The sequence below is a fragment of the Thalassophryne amazonica genome, chromosome 8, assembly GCF_902500255.1.
Source record: "Thalassophryne amazonica chromosome 8, fThaAma1.1, whole genome shotgun sequence".
Lineage (NCBI taxonomy): Eukaryota > Metazoa > Chordata > Actinopteri > Batrachoidiformes > Batrachoididae > Thalassophryne > Thalassophryne amazonica.
Window position 1 is genome coordinate 65,194,326 of NC_047110.1, and position 20,904 is coordinate 65,215,229.

The 20,904-nt window shown below is 39.0% G+C and overlaps 1 protein-coding gene across 2 annotated transcripts in view; it reads right to left on the minus strand.

The window, feature by feature from the left end:
* Nucleotides 1-8,579: 8,579 nt before the first annotated feature.
* Nucleotides 8,580-20,904, minus strand: part of rasgrf1 (Ras protein specific guanine nucleotide releasing factor 1) — a 112,042-nt gene continuing 99,717 nt past the window's right edge. For both annotated transcript variants that reach the window (XM_034176525.1, XM_034176524.1), the window contains 7 exons: nt 15,690-15,793; nt 15,505-15,589; nt 15,220-15,417; nt 15,045-15,124; nt 14,839-14,956; nt 9,291-9,359; nt 8,580-9,205 (listed from right to left, as the gene is read on the minus strand). In XM_034176525.1, the coding sequence (XP_034032416.1) occupies nt 9,113-9,205; nt 9,291-9,359; nt 14,839-14,956; nt 15,045-15,124; nt 15,220-15,417; nt 15,505-15,589; nt 15,690-15,793 (747 nt within the window). In that variant the 3' untranslated portion in view covers nt 8,580-9,112. The remainder of the gene's footprint in view (nt 9,206-9,290; nt 9,360-14,838; nt 14,957-15,044; nt 15,125-15,219; nt 15,418-15,504; nt 15,590-15,689; nt 15,794-20,904) is intronic.

A 20,904-nucleotide genomic window follows, 5' to 3' on the forward strand; every position in this document is an offset into this window, starting at 1 on the left:
TTGTCCATATTTAGTGATACAGTGGGACAAAAAAGTATTTAGTCAGCCCCTGATTGTGCAAGTTCTCCTACTTAGAAAGATGAGAGAGGTCTGTAATTTTCATCATAGGTACCGTACACTTCATCTATGAGAGACAAGATGAGAAAAAAATCCAGGAAATCACAAGAATTTATTTGTAAATTATGGTGGAAAATAAGTATTTGATCACCTACAAACAAGCAAGATTTCTGGCTCTCACAGACCTGTAACTTCTTCTTTAAGAAGCTCTTCTGTCCTCCACCTGTTACCTGTATTAATGGAACCTGTTTGAACTCATTATCTGTATAAAAGACACCTATCCACAGCCTCAAACAGTCAGACTCCAAACTCAACCATGGCCAAGACCAAAGAGCTGTCAAAAGACACCAGGAAGAAAATTGTAGACCTGCACCAGGCTGGGAAGAGTGAATCTACAATAGTCAAGCAGGTTGGTGTAAATAAATCAACTGTGGGAGCAATTGCAAGAAAATGGAAGACAATACAAGACCATTGATAATCTCCCTCGATCTGGGGCTCCACGCAAGATGTCATCCCGTGGGGTCAAAATTATCATGAAAACAGTGAGCAAAAATCCCAGAACTACACGGATGGACCTGATGAATGACCTGCAGAGAGCTGGGACCAAAGTAACAAAGGCTACACACTACGCAGAGAGGGACTCAAATCCTGCAGCGCCAGGCGTGTCTCCTTGCTTAAGCCAGTATATGTCCAGGCACGTCTGAAGTTTTCCAGAGAGCATATGGATGACCCAGAAGAGGATTGAGAGAATACCTTGTGGTCAGATGAAACCAAAATAGAACTTTTTAGTAAAAACTCGACTCGTTGTGTTTGGAGGAAGAAGAATGCTGAGTTGCATCCCGAGAACACCATATCTATACTGTGAAGCATGGGGGTGGTGCTGTTTTTCTGCAAAGGGGACAGGACGACTGATCCGTGTTAAGGGAAGAATTAACGGGGCCATGTATCGTGAGATCTTAAGCCAAAACGTCCTTCCATCAGTGAGAGCATTGAAGATGCAACGTGGCTGGGTCTTCCAGCATGACAATGATCCCAAACACACCACTCGGGCAACGAAGGAGTGGCTCCGTAAAAAGCATTTCAAGGTCCTGGAGTGGCCTAGCCAATCTCCAGACGTCAACCCCTTAGAAAAGTTGTTGAGGGAGTTGAAAACATCAGTGGGCTGAGCACACACCGTTGGCCCCGGTGGGTGATAGTCACTGAGACACGTCACTGTTGACTTCTTTGGCACAGGGATGATAGTGGTTTTCTTAAAGCTTGCAGGGATCACAGGCTGGCTCAAAGAGGTGTTAAAGATCTCCATGAGGACACCTGCTAGCTGGTCTGCCTAGTCTCTGAGCACTCTCCCCAGAATGTTATCCAGGCCAGCAGCTTTGCGCAGGTTGACTCTATATACTTTATTCCTCACATTAGCTGTCATCAGGCTGAGCGCTTGTTTATCAGGGTTGGTGCTTCAAACCGTGCGTAGAAGTCATTCAGCATGTCAGGGAGGTGAGCGTCATTGCTGTTGGTTCTGTGGTGTCACCTTGTTGTCTGTCAGGGCCTGGATGTACTGACATATGTGCCTGTGATCTTTAGTGTTACAGAATGGTTGTGGATCTTGTGTGCTTTCTGTTTTCCCGATGGCCTTGCTTAAGAGTATATCCTTGCAATAATTATGCACTGATCCATCTGTATGTCATGCTGCACCCTATAGTTGACTTTATTAGAGTAATGTAATGCTTTTGTTAAACTAATTTATTCGTTAATCTCAAAGTAATATTCTGGTACTTTTATTGATATATCAAGTAACCCTAAGGTGTACCCACTGACTGAGCAAGTGTCTTTAAATGTCATGACACCAACCATTACTGCACCATCTTAATATTATCAAATTTATATATAATCTTGATTTAATTAAACAACAACAACAAAATTATAATGAACAAGGCAATAGTTTTTTTGAATAATTTCATACAAGCTGAAGCATTAGGCATCAAACCTCATTGTTAAACAGAGCATGACTTCAAGTGATAACATAAACCTTCTACAAAGACACTCGAGACCAGATTCCCCTGAGATAACAATGGATTTATTAGCAAGAGGTAACTGGGAAACATTTTTGTGTATTTGTCATCATCATTATCATCATATATGTATTTTATTACAAAATTCTGAATGTCTCTTAAGGTGTGGAAACATGAGGGCTGAAAGATAATTTTCATACCACTGGGTATTGCTAACAGCAAAATGTTTATTTGTTTATATCTTATAAGAGTATGTGCATGTATAAGTGTATACAGTATAAGTATATAATATTCTATCTGTGAATGTGATGCATGCCTGCCACATGAGTTTCAAAAGTGTACTGTACAAACATAGTAAAAATACAAATATTCACAGAATAAGCACTACATTACTATATTCCTGCTAACAGAAATGCTTATAGACAGGATTACAGTATAAATGCAAAACACTTTGAAGGTGTCTCCTACTCTAACTCATGGATTCAAGACCACACTGTTGTAGCGTTGTGTGTTTAAGCTCGAGATACTTTTTTTTCTTTTTTAAGATTACACTGTTTCACACTGAGAAATATGCAGAATCGCATGTACAAAATGTACAGCACATTTCAGTGAAGTGATTTAACAACAAAGTACAAAATACTTTCTCATGTTCATATAAAGAGCGTTTCACTCTCTCTTATACTACTACAAAAATAGTGTTTGGATGCTGCAGGCAGAGGTCATTCACATACGTTTTATCGTTAAACAGCAATGCATATAACAGAGCGATATACAGTCACGTTCCACAATCACTGGAACAGCAAAAAAGGACAGATTGTCTTTTAATTACAGAAGAGCTCTACAGAAGTATCGCAGTACCTGAAAGTACAACACTATCACCGACATGTGATCTTGATCAGCTGAACTGAAAACTGAGGATCATGAGTTTTAAACAAAAGGAAATCTCACTGCATTGCACGAGTATACTTCAAAATCCCTCACGTGAAATCATAGCAATTTAAAGACATGTTACTCTAATTTATAGTGTACTGTCCAGTGGTGGGCACAGTTCAGCTAATTAGTAAAAGTTAGTTCTTTCAGCTTGTCTCTTTATGCTCAGGGTCATCACAGCTGGTCTGATTTAAATGTTTCTAGCACAAGATTTACTCCAGACACCCATCATGGTGCAACTCCTCCTTATACTGACAATGGGTACAGGAGGATTTGAACCAGAAACCTTCTATTTTGGAAGCAAGTGGGCTGACCACTCAGTTGCCACAATAGATAGACTTTTTGTCAGCTTCACTAATTAGCAATTAAAATTTTGTTTGCAGATTAGCTTTTCAGCTAACTTTGAAAATGATTAGCGGACCAATTCGCTTATGCAAAATTTAGTTCCGCTAACTTTAAGTCAGCATACAGAATTAAATAAAAAATCTACTGTGAAAAACATTTGCAAACCTGAAAACGATACATATTTGTTTCAGTTAGAGCTTATAGACTAATCCAACAAACAAAATCCAAGCATCGCTGAACAAGCATCACATTAAGGAGACTAAGGTCAAGCCATTTTGTTAGCGGATTAGCTTTTCAGCTAACTTTGAAAATGATTAGCCGACCAATTTGCTTATGTAAAATTTAGTTCCGCTAACTTTTACTCAGTGAACACAATACAAAAAAATCTACTGTGAAAAAAAAAGCAAACCTGAAAACGATGCATATTTGTTTGAGTTAAAGCTTATAGACTAATCCAACAAGCGAAATCCAAACATCGCTGAACAAGCATCACATTGAGGAGATTGAGGTCAAGCAATTTTGTTAGCGGATTAGCTTTTCAGCTAACTTTGAAAATGATTAGCGGACCAATTAGCTTACAAAATATCAAAATTTAGTTCCGCTAACTTTCAGTCAGCAAACCTTTTTTTAATATAATGGTGAAAAACATTTGTAAACCTGAAAACCATGTATATTTATTCCAGTTGAAGCTTAGACTAATCCACCAATGAAAATCCAAACATCGCTCAACAAGCATCACATTGAGGAGATAAAGGAGATCCAGGCACGCTACATACATTAATGATCCATTCTTCTTTTTTTTTACATGCCTATTCCATTTTAGAGTCACATAGGAGCTGGAGAGTATCCCAGCAGCCACTGGGCGAGAGGCAGGGTACACCCTGGACAGGCTGCCAGTCCATCGCAGGGCCACATATAGACAAACATACATTCACACCTACGGTCAATTTAAAGTTTCCAATGCACCTAACCTGCATGTCTTTAAAAGTGGGAGGAAGCCAGAGCAATGGGATAGAACCCACACAATCTTGGGAAGAACATGAATGATCACAGGATCTTCATGCTGTGAGACAACAGGGCTAACCACTAATCCACCGTGATGCCCAAATGCATTAATGAGATTATTAAAATAATTTTACATGTTTTTATTTCTTAATATTTCTTATTCATTTTATATTTTCTGTCCATAAATAAACTGTATGTTGTATGCAAACTGCTGTTTCATTTCATCTGTTCATTTAATTATTGATGTACGTCTTGATCATCATCTATCTTGGCATTAGGGTTGCCACCCGTCTCAACATACAGAATTGTCCTTCATTTGACAATTAATTGTTGTGTCCCATATTTACTGTAAATTGTTCCGTATTTTCATAAATATCTCACACACACTCATCAAAACTGAATAATGAACAAAATAAAACACAGGAAATATTAAGGGCTGCCAATGTCATCTCTGTACCTCCTGTCGGGTCCTGTAGTGAGGAAACTCCAACACAACCAAAGAAGCAAAAACGTTTGCAAATGTACAGACATGAGTGGGAAGAGTCAAACCCCTGGCTTGACAGTGTTAGTGGCAATGAGTACAAGGCAAACTGTAGGCAAACAACTATTTTTATTTTTTATTTGCTCTTAAAGTAAAAATGCCCTCACTTTAAAGATTAAAATTATTAATCTGTTTTCCTTAATATTTATGTTTATTATTGCACACTTCAGTGACTGCACAGTTTATTATTAACAGTTTCGTGTTAATAAAGCACTTAAAGCTTTAAGTATGACTGAATGCTTTTTTTCAGAATTAAATATACCACTCCTTGGGTGGTGGTAGTGGCCCTGAGGAGTCATGGTGCGCATCCATTATTTTCATTTCTGAAAGGTGGCAACTCTACTTGGCATACTAAAACATTTTGGCAACCTCCATTTTTATGCTCCAAATATTCAAATTTCAGGCCTTTAGATCTGTTTTTCAGGGTTTTAGAGCCAAGATACCAAGTTAAAATCAAATTTTAAGGCTAGCAGTAGCTTCAGCTACACAGATTAGCAGTCATTGAAGCTAACTGTTAGGTTAGCTGTGCCCACCACTGACACTGCAATAAGCCTTTTCTCACACTGTGAATACACATGCGCAACCACCTTGGTTCAAAAGTTGAGAGGTGTAAAAATGTAAACAGACGCTCGGTCAGTCGGTCGGTCAGTGACAGCGTCAATCAAACAACTCTCTAAATCCACAATAAACATAATTTTACAGATGCTTATAAAAAGGAGTGAAAATGCAACTGTTTTACCAAGCCATTACAATATAAATATTATCAATAATTACCTTTGAGATTATCCCAAATGCTTTCTCCACCCCATGAAGAGCACAAGAAAAGCTGGTGGAGAAAATTCCTGGAGCGATTAGAGATGGTTTTATCAGCCAATCTCTGAGTGCAAATGATTAATCTGCTACAAAATAATTATTTTATATCACGCAGTGTCCAGGAGCACACAGCGTGGGATCCAGCGGGTCGCGTTGGCCCGGCAAATTGTGCGGCAGTGCGCCGGTTAATCCAATCCAATCCAATCCACTTTATTTATAAAGCACATTTAAACAGACCCGAGTCTCCAAAGTGCTGCACAACAAAAGCATAGACACGGAAAATAGCAATAATAACAATAAAATAGATAAGATAAAATAATACATAGATAGATAAAACCATGATAAAATAAATTTCAATAAAATAAAAATAAAATAAGCCACAAGGACCGTACAACTCACGCGGTGTTAAAAGCCAAGGAATAAAAATGGGCCTTAAGACGGGACCTAAAACACTCCACAGTGGGAGCAGATTGGACATGTAGGGGCAGAGCGTTCCAGAGTCTGGGACCGACCACGGAGAAGGCTCTGTCCCCTCGAGTTTTAAGTCTAGGTTAAATGCGTAGCAGTGCCATTGAATCATGCAGCTCTTATCATCCAGCCAGCTGGACTTGAGTTCGGATATCGGGTTGGGGAATGATTTACCATCATCATCTTTTAAAAGGGCAGCATAACCTGTCGCCTTGCTCTGTTGTGATATAAATTAGTGCATTTTATCCCACCTGTGTTCATTATTCATTGATCCAAATCACATGCACATGTGCCTATAAGCCTAATAAATGAGACAGAACATGAAGGGAAATGGACTAGGCAGTTACTTCATGAATATTTACTGGAGACACCATTCAGCTGCCATTCACCAACCAGATCCAAGATTAATTTTATTTTATTCTTCATGAATAATTATTTCACACTCTTGGAAATACAAATGTAGTGCACAAGATTTAGGACCCCTTCACACATAGTGCGAATTTGGTCGATCTGCGCATAAAGTGTGCATGAAGCAGGAATCCTGTGCAAAACCAGTAAAATCGCAGCTGCCTCGTACACCTGTTGCTACAACTATTTGGGCACACCAGTGGCTGAAAGACAGAATGTGCCCATCGAACCTTCTCACGGCAGGTGTCGGCCAAATTCCAGGTGACATGCATGAACATCTAAAACCGCTTGCATGGCACTTAGAAAATGTGTTGCCATTCGGACTATTAACACAAAAACAGTCTGCAGACAATCACTGTCGTGATGGCAGTGAAATTTGTCTAAGTTCCCCACGACTGCGGCTTTGGTCTGTGCACTGAACTGACAGGAGGTGTGGCCACTGACAGAAGCAGCTGTGGAGATCTGTCGTTCTGGACATCCCAGCTGGACAACACGTGCTGTGTTTGGACGGACATGGACTAACAACTGCCCACTGTGAAACACTGTGTCTGCTTGCTATCATCATGTGGAAATAATAAAAACATATATTGCTGTGGCGACGGGCTGCCCCCAGGTTGAAATGGACCATCAGATCATAACACACAGCAGGCGATCTGATTGTCACGTCAGCACGTGTGCTCTGTTTCTCATGACGTGATGTCAGTCCTGCGGTGTGCCGTCCACAAGACACGTGTACCATGTAGGACACACGCGTGGGCTGGCTGGACACGTGCCAGCAGGTGTGGACATGATGAGACCAGCTAACAGCTTCTCATTCATGTCATTTCTTGACTGTATGTCTGTGACCATGGGTCATCTACAGAGGAACAGACGGATCATATTTGTATTGCCTACTTGATAAGAGGGATTCAATATAATGCGATGTTTTTTTATGGTGTGTGGTTTTATTTATTTATTTATTTAAATATGTCCATGTCTTTCCTGATATCATGCAGTTTCCTGCATCTTTCACAGACCAGTGATGGTAGCTCAGTGGTAAAGTTTCTGACTGGCAACCAGAGCTTTTGGAAAGTTTGGATTCGAATCCCATGGGTGACGTATTTTTAATTTTTTTTCACAGCAGCTGCAGGATGTGGTTACACATCACACTGCTGCTTGTACTGTGTTCTTGTGTGCACAAAACCACTGCAACATGCATTTTTTTAAATTTATTTTTTCTTCACAACAGCTGCGCGATGTGGTTACACATTAAAGCGTTGGACCGGCATTGTGCACGCCTGCCCGTCGGTGCGATGTTTTGTGGTGCGCTCATACAAGGTGGGCCAATAAAATGTTACCTTTTTTTGAACATGTCATCAATTACTGAACTGTGCAGAAAACAAGAGACAAAGTGGGAACCCTTTGATATCAAATGTTAATATGATACTTCTGTTACAAGTCTGTAAATAAAATTTTCAAATAAGTTCTCATTTCAAAAACCTGTGTACGATCAAAAAGTGGTATCATATAAAATGTACAAGCTCTACAGCCGTGAGTCACCCTGAGTTGTACATATTTGCACTATTTGTGAAGGGGCCCTCATAGGGGACCGTAAAGCGATCAGCTGATTCTATGTTAATGAATAGACACTGTCTGGGTCATCAGTGGGTCGAGTCCGGCAAAACCCTGAATCTTCAGTTCATGTGCAGCATAAGCTTCAGTTTTTCTTCCTTGGACACCAATACCACATTTTCACAAAAAATCTTTCAAGGAATCAACACTCCAACGGGAAAAATAATCAAAGTCTCTGTCATTCTCGCTACCCACACAGTCAGTCATGATGCAGTTTACACCTCTTGCCCTTTGACCTTGCGCGTCAGACCCGGAAGAGAGCGAGAGTGTGAAAAGGCTTTTTGTGAGACAAAAACAGCAGCAAGTATGGTGTAATCCTTCTTCAACATAAGACTCACCTTTTTTTTGTTAATTCTGGATGTGTATCTTGAAGGAGTGAGGAGAAATTATATGCATTTTTTTGGTTTGAGAAGCACAGAGGCAGTCCTGCTTTGTGTACGCTAAAAATAGTTTGCCATCACCAAATACAATTATATTACCTGTGCGCTATACCTGATTTGATGTGGTTACATATTGAAAATGCTACATTTGTTGCAATTATCAATAAACTCGAGCAAAGAGAACCACAGCTGGCAGCGTGAGGACTCAAAAAGTGCACATTTGAGTTGATGTGAAGCGATGCAAAATAATGTCATTGGTCACAAAGTAGACATCTTAGTGCACCCAGTGACCTCTGTTATTATGCTTTAAAAGCCCCAATTCTAACTGAAATAGCAATTAAAAATAAATTTCAAGCATATGGTGTATGACATTTTGACATAAAAAAGTGCAGTGTAATGTTTTGTGTAAATATCTAGTTTTGTGTAAATATCTACTGTACAGAAAATCGAATATTTTAAACATGTACAACTATACAAAATCTAATGTGCATGTGTTAAATAATGTGGCATATTAACAGAGGAAAAAATGTAGATGACTGTCATCTCTTTCAGTTGGGCACTTTAGGCTCAATTCTGAGTGAAGCTTCATACATGCTTTCTTCATCGAGAACACAGCTGCTGTCCAGCAGATACTGGGCTACCTGAAACAGGAATGAAAAAAATAAGCACATTTAAGATTTTTGTGCATCTGCATAAATCTCTGGCTATTTGTCAGTAGTTGCGTACCTTTGTTTGGAGATCAATCTTATATGCTGTTTGCTGAAACTGCCTGATTTCTCTGATGATGTGGGAAATCTGCAAAAAGAACCAAAATGCCTTTTTGTTTTGGAGGTAATGAATGTCCTGTCCTGGGTGTACCCCGCCTCGCGCTCTATGACTGCTGGGATAGGCTCCAGCCCCCTGCGACCCTTAATTGGACTAAGCGGTAGAAGATGGATGGATGGATGGATGAATGTCATCAATGACAAACAGATGAAGGGGAACCTCTGATCATTGAACTATTTATCTATTTATCTATATTTACTATTTATTAATCAGCAACTTGGAAATGTTCATGTATCCATCCCCTGACTTGTTTGAACACAACTGCCTGTAAAGTGATGATCTGCATTGTATTTAATTTGCCCAATTACTTATTGCCTCTGAAAATATGGGGACATTGTAAAAAATGGTCCTAAATTCTAAATGATTCATGCAGTTTGTTTTTTTAAACCACTTGAATTAAAGTTGGAGGTCTACAATACAAGCACATCTTGATGGATTAATTGCGCGCCAGCGTCGTGGTGTACAGAGTCAAAAATTACCAAAATTGTGAACTGTCGCAATACATATAGCCTGACTGTTGATTCATGATTGGGACACATTTTCACTTTCAGTTATTCAGTTCAATGCATACTCCGGACATCTACAGGTCAGGCAAGTTTAATACAATAAATGGTGAGTCTATAGTCAATGGAAAATATACAGTGCCTGCCCTCTGGTGGCTTGGCTGAGCAGAGGTATTGGAAAACCACTTTAATCCTCTGTCAAAGTTACCAGCACAATATTTTGTTTTCTTTTCATTCCTGAACAGGCACAGTTAAGACATCAACTGCAGGGAGAAAAAGTATGTACATTGACAAATACAGGAAATACACAGAATACACAGAAAAGAAAAACTGTAACTAAGGAATAAAATAGCTGGGGATGGTCCCAAATCTTTTTTTTGAAACACAACTTTGGAAACAGTTCAAAACCTTTAAAACACCTAGCTTCAAACATTGTTTTGGAGTCTCCATGAAAAGGAAGACATTAAGGGACATACTCTACAACAGAATGGGAAAGTAAAACTGATATTAAAGATTAGATAGACCGTGTGGGTGGGGATTACTGATTACTGGCTACTGGCTACCTTGAAACTAATTTCTTTTCCACATCAAAAGGAACACATCACATGCTGTGCTGCCATTTGGTGAACAATGGCACCTGCTGGATGGTTCAGCAACGCGCATCCATATCAAATTTTGAATTTCATAATTTAAAGGCTACAGTCAGCACAGAGTTATGCTTGTGCAGTAGCATGTACACATGCTTGTTTGCATTCATGGCAAGAAATGTACTTGGCAGAGAATCTACAAATACAACAGGATGTTGCATATTGTAAAAATTCAAAGGACAGTATGTACAGGGGTGTCAGTTGTAGAGGGAAAGAGAGCACTTTTATTGAGAACTCCTTTCCAGAGTGTGGCTTTAACTTTATTATATTGTTTTGCTGGAGATTACTTCTCCAAATATTGGTAAAAAAAAAAAAAACATCAGAAGTTACAGAGAGTGTTGCAGGTTCACTGGCATCTCACACCTGTTTGGGTATATGCATTTGTTTGTTTTGACCCAGTGCATTAATCAAGCCAAGACATTGATAGACTGATAACTTGACGGGGATTTTGGTTGGACTGTAAATATGACTAATATAATCTGTGTCAAATGAAGTTGTGTAATTCTTGTATTTATGATCTGTGAGACACAACTGTGATGTATAAACATGAGATATACGGGTTATAACAGTTATCTGAATTGTATTGCTAGAATTATTTCAACTTGGCAAGGAGCAAGGAAAGGATTTGTTCTGATTTCTAATTTCTTTTTAAAGTTTTATTACAAATCGACATGGTGCAATTAGGTATACCACCAGAGGCATATGCACCTATCATGATCAATGTAATTATTTTTGTATAAAGGTCAACAAAGTATCTTTAGAATTTCTAATCTGATTTTGGTGAAACAGCAGGTACAGTGGACCTGTGGATGGGAAGAAGGGATCTGATTTTGGTTTATCATCCAACAATCAAAGTCAGAGGCCAAGGTCAAATTTCCAGATTTGTGGAATACCTATTTTGGAAAATGGCACATTTATGGAAAATTAAATCTGATATTTTATTGTTATTAAACTTGGAATATTTTCTCTACATCCCAGATACTTTGAAATGTGGGTGTGGCATGGTTGTGCATTTTACATGGTCTCTAAATAATTTTATGAAGCCTTATTCAAAAGTCACCATTAAGTTTCAGACAGAATGTTGTTTGAGGGTTTTATAGTATATGACCCCCGTTACAGCAAGGCTGTAATCATATTACGTTATTTTCCAGACTATAAGTTGTTTTTTTCTTGCATTTTTTTTCACTTGTTTTGTTGGTATTTCAAAGTTACATACATAAAACAAAACAACAAACTACTGCATTATCATCTATGGCCACAAGATGGTATCATTTACATGTGTGACAAGCTGCTCCTGTACACAGCATCACTTATAGTTGGCACATGGGTTTACACATCAGGCTTAATCAGTCTTGTCTCAAAGTTGAACATGGCTGTTGTAATGGCTAAATCTGTTTGTTTGACTATCAATGGTGATATCTCCAAAACACAAAGAGCAATTTCAATCAAACTCAGTAGACCGTCTTCTCACAACACGTCATGTCAAGGTCATTGGTCAAAGGCCAACGCCAAATCAGACCTCATTGTTTACTTCCTGCGGCAAGATGTCCAACATGCAAAGTGCAATTTCAATCAAACCTAGTAGATAAACTCAACGGACTGCACTCTAACAACACAAGTCATGTCATGAGCATAGATCGAAAGTCAAAGTCAACTCAGAGGTCATCGTCGTACACTAAAACAATTCCATGAACTTACTTGATTGAAATATGTCTCTCTGTCCCACATTCTGATTACGTGGGACTGATGTACACATTTAAATCAAGTAAATGCATAAAACATTTTTTTTTTGTTGTGTCCCATCCTCAGGAATATTTTTAAAACACAAAGAGCAACATAAATTTGACTTGGTGGATAAACTCTGTGGACTGTCCTTTTACAACACAGATCATATCATATATATAAATAGCAAAGTGGCCTCTGTTTACATGTGTGTGTTTAACTTCAATCACGGAAAAACTGGGGAGAGCTGACATTTGCTGTTTGGTATTCTTATGTATTCTGGATGGATGAATGCTGCAAAAATGGAAAGTTGATAGGACTAATATTTTTGAAAAAATGAGGGATATTAGATAACAACAGTGAATGATGGACGTTGATATCACCATTAATCAGTCCCTGGTAACCAGACAAGCTCTGAACAAAGGATATATCTCAACCTTGCCACTTGTAAAACATGACATCAACTAAATGTGCGAAATAATAAATACAATAATTCACAAAACTTTCTCAATTTAATTTTTTGCACTTCAGTTAAAATCATTATAGAAACTTTGCATAATTTATTGCCACCCTTGAGAAATGTCAGCTACCTATTTTATAAACACTGCCCAATCTAGAACCTGTGGATTGCCATGGGCAATGTGCTACCTGTCATAGGTTTAAGGTCCACATCAAATTAGAGCTCATTGTCTAAAATACATTCATGGGCATATCTGGGAGCTAGATGGCATACTGAAATGCGGTTTGCTGCTTCTGCTCACCTGGGCCTTAACAGTGCATCAGACCACTGACATCCTGTGATGTTACGTACATGATGCCATTAAGCAAAGTAAAAAAAAATAAAAAATTTGGTGATTACAGCGGCAATACAATCATCTACATGTCTTGTTTATATCATTTTCATCTTTGATGAAATTATAACTCTGATGAACACATACAACTCCAATTCCAATGAAGTTGGGACACTGTGAAAAATGTAAATAAAAACAGAATACAATGATTTGCAAATCCTCTTCAACCTGTATTCAATTGAATACACCAGAAAGACAAGATATTTAATGTTCAAACTGATAGACTTTTTTGTTTTTGTGCAAGATTTGGTCATTTTGAAATGGATGCCTATAACACGTTTCAAAAAAGCTGCGACAGTCGTATGTTTACCACTTCGTTACATCACCTTTCCTTCTAACAAAAAGTGATTTGGGAAAAAGTGTTTGGGAACTGAGGACATTAATTGTTGAAGCTTTGTAGGTGGAATTCTTTCTCATTCTTGCTTGATGTACGACTTCATTTATTCAACAGTCCGGGGTCTTCGTTGTCGTATTTTGTGCTTCATAATGTGCCACACATTTTCAATGGGTGACAAGTCTGAACTGCAGGCAGGCCAGTCTAGTACCCGTACTATTTTACTGCGAAGTCACCCTGTTGTAACACATGCAGAATGTGACTTGAAATAAGCAGGGACGTCCCTGAAAAAGACGTTACTTGGATGGCAGCATGTGTTGCTCCAAAACCTGGATGTACCTTTCAGCATTGATGGTGCCATCACAGATGTGTAAGTTGTCCATGTCATGCGTACTAACATACCCCCATACCATCACAGATGCTTGTTTTTGAACTTAGTGCTGGTAACAATCTGGATGGTCTTTTTCCTCTTTTGTCCAGAGGACACAGCGTCCATGATTTCCAAAAACAATTTGAAATGTGGACTCATCAGACCACAGCACACTTTTCCACTTTACATCTGTCCATTTCAAATGAGTTCAGGCCCAGAGAAGGCGGCGGTGTTTCTGGATGTTGTTGATGTATGGTTTTTGCTCTGCATGGTGGAGTTTTAACTTGCACTTGTAGATGTAGCGTCAAACTGTATTAACTGACAATGGTTTTCTGAAGTGTTCCTGAGCCCACGCGGTAAGATCCTTTACACAATGATGTCGGTTTTTAATGCAGTGCCGCCTGAGGGATCAAAGGTCACGGGAATTCAATGTTGGTTTTCGGCCTTACCGCTTATGTGTAGAAAGTTCTCCAGATTATCTGAATCTTCTGATTATATTATGGACTGTAGATGATGGAATCCCTAAATTCCTTGCAATTGAAGGTTGAGAAACATTGTTCTTAAACTGTTGGACTATTTTTTTCATGCAGTTTTTCTTAAAGTGGTGATCCTCGCTCCATCTGTGCTTGTGAAATGCTGAGCCTTTTGGGGATGCTCCTTTTATACCCAATCATGACACTCACCTGTTTCCAATTAACCTGTTCACCTGTGGAATGTTCCAAACAGGTGTTCTTTGAGCATTCACCAACTTTCCCAGTCTTTTGTCACCCTGTCCCAACTATTTTGAAACATGTTACTGGCATCCATTTCAAAATGATCAAATATTTGCATAAAAATAATAAAGTTTAGCAGTTTCAACATTAAATATCTTGTCTTTGTGGTGTATTCAATTGAATATAGGTTGAAGTGGATTTGCAAATCATTGTATTCTGCTTTTATTTACATTATACACAACATCCCAACTTCACTGGAACTGGGGCTGTACATTTACTTTGTCTCTCATGCAAATTCAAACATCTTACCATCCTCATCTTTGAAAAGTTGACCAAGTTGTCTTCTGTGTAATTTGGTGTTCCCTCCTCAATGAAAGCCAGGTCAGTGAGGTACATGCCCAGATAGGGCACACAGGGAGGATCACAGCTGGTGGAAGGAACACACTTCTATCACTATTACTTCATCTTTACCACAATGATCATGTAAAGAAACTACACCGAAGACATGAACCTACTTCTTCAAAGCTTCTCTCAGGTTTTTGAACCTTCCTTCTGACGAGACCAGTTTCTGAAGCTTGTCTATCAGAGCTTTTGTCTGGAGAATAAAGGTAGGACATTATCAGAATGATGACCTTTATTGGCATGAAGCTCTGCAAGAAAAACAACAAATGATGTGCATGTAATAAATACCTGTTTGGAAATTTTTAGCCATGTCTTCTTGAGACGGAAGACAGAGCTGCGGTTGAGGGAGGAGGTGATCTCAAGCACGGCATTGTAATTGTGGAGACAGCGACAGATGTCCGCCACAGCCACCCATTTCTCTATGACTGCAACCCGAGTGACCACATCATCACAGCGCAGGATCTCTGTGGCTATCAGGTTACTTACCTTACAGTGGGAAAAGGAGACAATGTGCTCAGACTTAATAAGAGAAGAAAATAAGAGAAGTTGTAAAAGATGGTGTTTGACACATACATCGTTGAAGTGCTTAGTTGTTCTCATGATGTATGGTGTCTTCTCATTTTTGTCATTCTTCATCCAGCCTTGGCCAAAGAATTCCCTGTAAAACCACACAGAGTGAACAAGTTCAAGAAACAAACATGTAGCTTGTGTGTACTCTGCATGTTTTACAGATAATTTCAAGTTGCCATCATACTCACTCATAAGGGATGACTTTAAAAACCAGGTGGTCCAGCAGTGTCAGCTGCTCGGCGATTTCCAAAGCAGAGTGGTTCTCAAATCCCTCTGCCTTCCCTCCCTCCACCTAAATGAAACAAACAGCACTTCTGTGCATTTTGGCACAAAGAATGCTAACATTTTTGGATGTTTTACCCCCGCAATCAACTCAAGAGTGCCCTGAGAACACAATATACCTCACTGGCAAATGCTGCTTTGGTACAAGTGCTTGCTGCATTCTGATAACATTTCAACGTATGTGATAGTTGATTTCAGAATGCAGACACCAACTCATGAAACTGACAATGTCTAGGTTTGTTAATCAAGGGCCAGAACTCTGTGTCAATATTAAAACAATAACATGCTTTTGGAGGGTGGTATGCATTTTCAGAGGCCCGACGTCCATGCCCTGTCACCCAAAATGACCGATATTCGCCCGGGTTTTGTCGTGTTGGGCTGGTAGCTTCGCTGCTCTCCAAATTCGCCAGCGCGTCCTCATCAAGCTGGCTGCTTTGGCTGCTGTTCATGGTCGGACTATCCATGATAAAATCATCCGGAATATCCATAGTGGGACCAACACACACTTCTCGCCTTTTCATGTTATCGTCTGCGGACAGTTCTTGGGTTGCGCATGATATGACGTCATCAGTTTATGCACAACGGGCAGGTATTGGGATACCCACCCATTACTGCAGGCAGGTATGGACAGGTAGCGTAAATGTAAATCTATGCTACTGGCCCAGCAGCACTTCAGTAAGTGATAATAATGTACAATATGATAATATGTGTATTACCAACCTATAACAATGACTTGTACTAAGTTTCACAAAATTCCTCCTAAAAAATGTGAGAGGAGTTGATTTCAGAAAACAGGCACCCACTCAGGAAACTGACCCAGTCTAGATTTGTTAATCAAGGTAAAACAAGCGCAAATTGAACGACATGATAATATGTGTATTACCAACCTGTAGGGCCCCTTCACACATAGTGCGAATTTGGTCAAAGTGCGCACAAAGTGCGCATGAAGCAGGAATTGTATGCAAAACATGTAAATTCGTAGCTGCCTCGAATGCCTCGTACACCTGTTGCTATAACTATTTGTGCACACCAGCGTCTGAAAGACAAGGGTGCGCTGTGAGAGCTGGGGGTGGGGGGTGTTAGCACTGCTGATATATCAATGTACAGATGGTGTATTGGTGTGTGCGCTGTACTGACAGGGTGTGTCCGCCCACAGTGCGCACACTGACAGGCTGCCCCAGGTGACAATAGACTGCCAGATCATAACATGCAGTGGTTGATCCGACTGTCATGTCACCCACGTGAGCTCTGTACCACATGGACACGCACGCGGGGCCAGCTGGACACACTGGACCAGTAGATGAACATGATAAAAGCGCACGTCTGTACGTCTGTGACCATGGGTCATCTACAAAGGACCAGACAGTTCATACTTGGTAAGAGGGTGTTTTTTATGGTGTGTGTTTTCATTGTTTTTTTTTAATACATCCATCTGTTTGTTGATTTCAGGCATTTTCCTGCACTTTTTACAGGCCAGTGACGGTAGCGCAGTGGTAATGTTTCCAGTGGTGGGCACAGTTCCGATAATCTGATAATTATCGAAGATAATGTTTTCATTGTCAGATTATCTTTTTAGATAACTTTAAAAAAAACATTATCGGACTAATTATCTTCTGATAAATTTATGTCCGATAACTTTTAGACCGATAACGTAGTAAATAAAGCTGGACAGCGACAAACATTTTTAAAATTTAAAATCATTGAACACCTACCTGTTAAAAGTTTCCTAACAGATGTATAGTTCCACCCTCCGCAAACAGAAGAGAGCTGCTTCCAGGAGAAACTGCTCCATTCTCTGCAGGCAAAGGAGAACTAGTCACAAAAAAAAAAAAAAAAAAAAAAAAAAATTAATTTCCTTTAACACCATACTGATATGCAGGCAATATCACCCAAGTCATCCAGAGGCATACATTTTTAACTTATGGTTCAAATTTTAACCAAACTAATTTTGGACAAGTTATTTAAAATTACTGTCATGTCTGAAGTTTTTTAAAGTGAAAAGATCAGATATATGTTTTAGTTTTAAAGTAATGTGCTAATTTTTAAGGTTTTCGTGAGCACATGCTGTGCCTAGCAGTGCATTATGGGTTGGATAGGGTAATCTCAGTACGTTCACGACAGGACAAATGCATTTCAGACACTCTGTTCAGGCTCCATGGACAACAGCATTAAACTCTGGTGCCTAAAACTCTCGTGAATATATTCTCTGGGTTTATAGACATTGTTATTGTATTTGCGTTTGTTAAATTCCACGCATCTTAAATGTAGCAGACACAGATTATCTGGAATTTTGTTTTGGCAAGTTTTCAAGGCCTCTGCTACCATCTACTGGCCAGTAGTGTTCATGGCAGTTCATGGCAGTATTCATCCTGAAGCTGGGCAGACACTGTATGATATTTTAATCACTGTACTCAGTTTCAGTTCAAACTGTACCACAGCGGCGCACGGTGTAAAGGTTCAGTGAGGAAAATAAGTATTTGAACACCCTGCGATTTTGCAAGTTCTCCCACTTAGAAATCATTGAGGGGTCTGAAATTTTCATCTTAGGTGCATGAAATCCATGCAGGTACGAAGCCTATGGGTATGTATGTTTTTTGTTTTTTTCCACAACAGCAGCGTGATGTGGTTACACAGGTACCAACTGTGTGAAGGGGCCCATAACAAGGACTTGTACCAAGTTTCACAAAATTCCTCCTAAAAGTGTAAGAGAAGTTGGTTTCAGAATGCTTATACCCTTGTTGTGCACGACAGACAGACAGATGGAAATTGCCATGACATAATCCCCCTTCAGGTCTTCAGTCAGCGGGGGATAAAAAGTACAGCAACAGGCATGAAACGTAAAAACTATCCAAATGCTGGAGTGTCCTTTTTTGTAGACTTACCACTTGGTTATGATTTTGTTCATGATTTCTGAGTTGTTTTGAGACAAATTTCCACACTTTCTATCAGAAATTCATTTCAGTGGTGTAAATCCGTTTCTCAGTTTTTTTTTTTGCAGATAGGACTTTCTGCCAACAATTTTTGCATTGATTGACTGTTTTATTGTTATAAATGTCATTACAAATTTTCTGTCCAATACTCAAATAAGGTAGATTTATTTGATTTGTTAGTTTAGTTTAGTTGATATAACAAAACAAACATATACTACATACAACCCCTGGCAAAAATGATGGAATCACCGGCCTCGGAGGATGTTCATTCAGTTGTTTAATTTTGTAGAAAAAAAGCAGATCACAGACATGACACAAAACTAAAGTCATTTGAAATGGCAACTTTCTGGCTTTAAGAAACACTATAGGAAATCAAGAAAAAAAAAGATTGTGGCAGTCAGTAACGGTTACTTTTTTAGACCAAGCAGAGGAAAAAAATATGGAATCACTCAATTCTGAGGAAAAAATTATGGAATCACCCTGTAAATTTTCATCCCCAAAACTAACACCTGCATCATATCAGATCTGCTCGTTATTCTGCATCTAAAAAGGAGTGAACACACCTTGGAGAGCTGTTGCACCAAGTGGACTGACATGAATCATGGCTCCAACACGAGAGATGTCAATTGAAACAAAGGAGAGGATTATCAAACTCTTAAAAGAGAGTAAATCATCACGCAATGTTGCAAAAGATGTTGGTTGTTCACAGTCAGCTGTGTCTAAACTCTGGACCAAATACAAACAACATGGGAAGGTTGTTAAAGGCAAACATACTGGTAGACCAAGGAAGACATCAAAGTGTCAAGACAGAAAACTTAAAGCAATATGTCTCAAAAATCGAAAAATGTACAACAAAACAAATGAGGAACGAATGGGAGGAAACTGGAGTCAACGTCTGTGACCGAACTGTAAGAAACCGCCTAAAGGAAATGGGATTTACATACAGAAAAGCTAAACGAAAGGCATCATTAACACCTAAACAGAAAAAAACAAGGTTACAATGGGCTAAGGAAAAGCAGTTGTGGACTGTGGATGATTGGATGAAAGTCATATTCAGTGATGAATCTCGAATCTGCATTGGGCAAGGTGATGATGCTGGAACTTTTGTTTGGTGCCTTTCCAATGAGATTTATAAAGATGACTGCCTGAACAGAACATGTAAATTTCCACAGTCATTGATGATATGGGGCTGCATGTCAGGTAAAGGCACTGGGGAGATGGCTGTCATTACATCATCAATAAATGCACATGTTTATGTTGATATTTTGGACAATTGAAAGGATGTTTGGGGATGATGAAATCATTTTTCAAGATGATAATGCATCTTGCCATAGAGCAAAAACTGCAAAAACATTCCTTGCAAAAAGACACATAGGGTCAATGTCAACGAGCAGATCTGATATGATGCAGGTGTTAATTTTGGGGATGAAAATTTACAGGGTGATTCCATAATTTGTTCCTCAGAATTGAGTGATTCCATATTTTTTCCCTCTGCTTGGTCTAAAAAAGTAACCGTTACTGACTGCCACAATCTTTTTTTCTTGATTTCTTATAGTGTTTCTTAAAGCCAGAAAGTTGCCATTTGAAATGACTTTAGTTTTGTGTCATGTCTGTGATCTGCTTTTTTTCTACAAAATTAAACAACTGAATGAACATCCTCCGAGGCCGGTGATTCCATAATTTTTGCCAGGGGTTGTATAACTATACAGGGTGGGCCAATAAAATGTTACCACTTTTTGATCGTACACAAGTTTTTGAAATGAGAACTTATTCAAAAATTTTATTTACAGACTTGTAACAGAAGCATCAAATTAACATTTGATACCAAAGGTTTCCCACTTTGTCTCTTGTTTTCTGCACAGCTCATTAATTGATGACATGTTCAATCCACGCTCCTCTTCTCTGGATTACAGCTGCAACACACACATTTGTCTGTTTGTGATGACATTGCCACACATCTCAAGAGGGAGTCTCCGAATTTCCTGACAGATGTTGGTCTTCAGGGCCTCAACGGTCTGTGGGTTGTTGTAGTACACTCTCTAATTGTACGAATTAAAAAAATGGTAACATTTTATTGGCCCACCCTGTATATATATATATATATATATATATATATATATATATATATATATATATATATATATATATATATATATATATATAATGTGTGTGTGTGTGTGTGTGTGTGTGT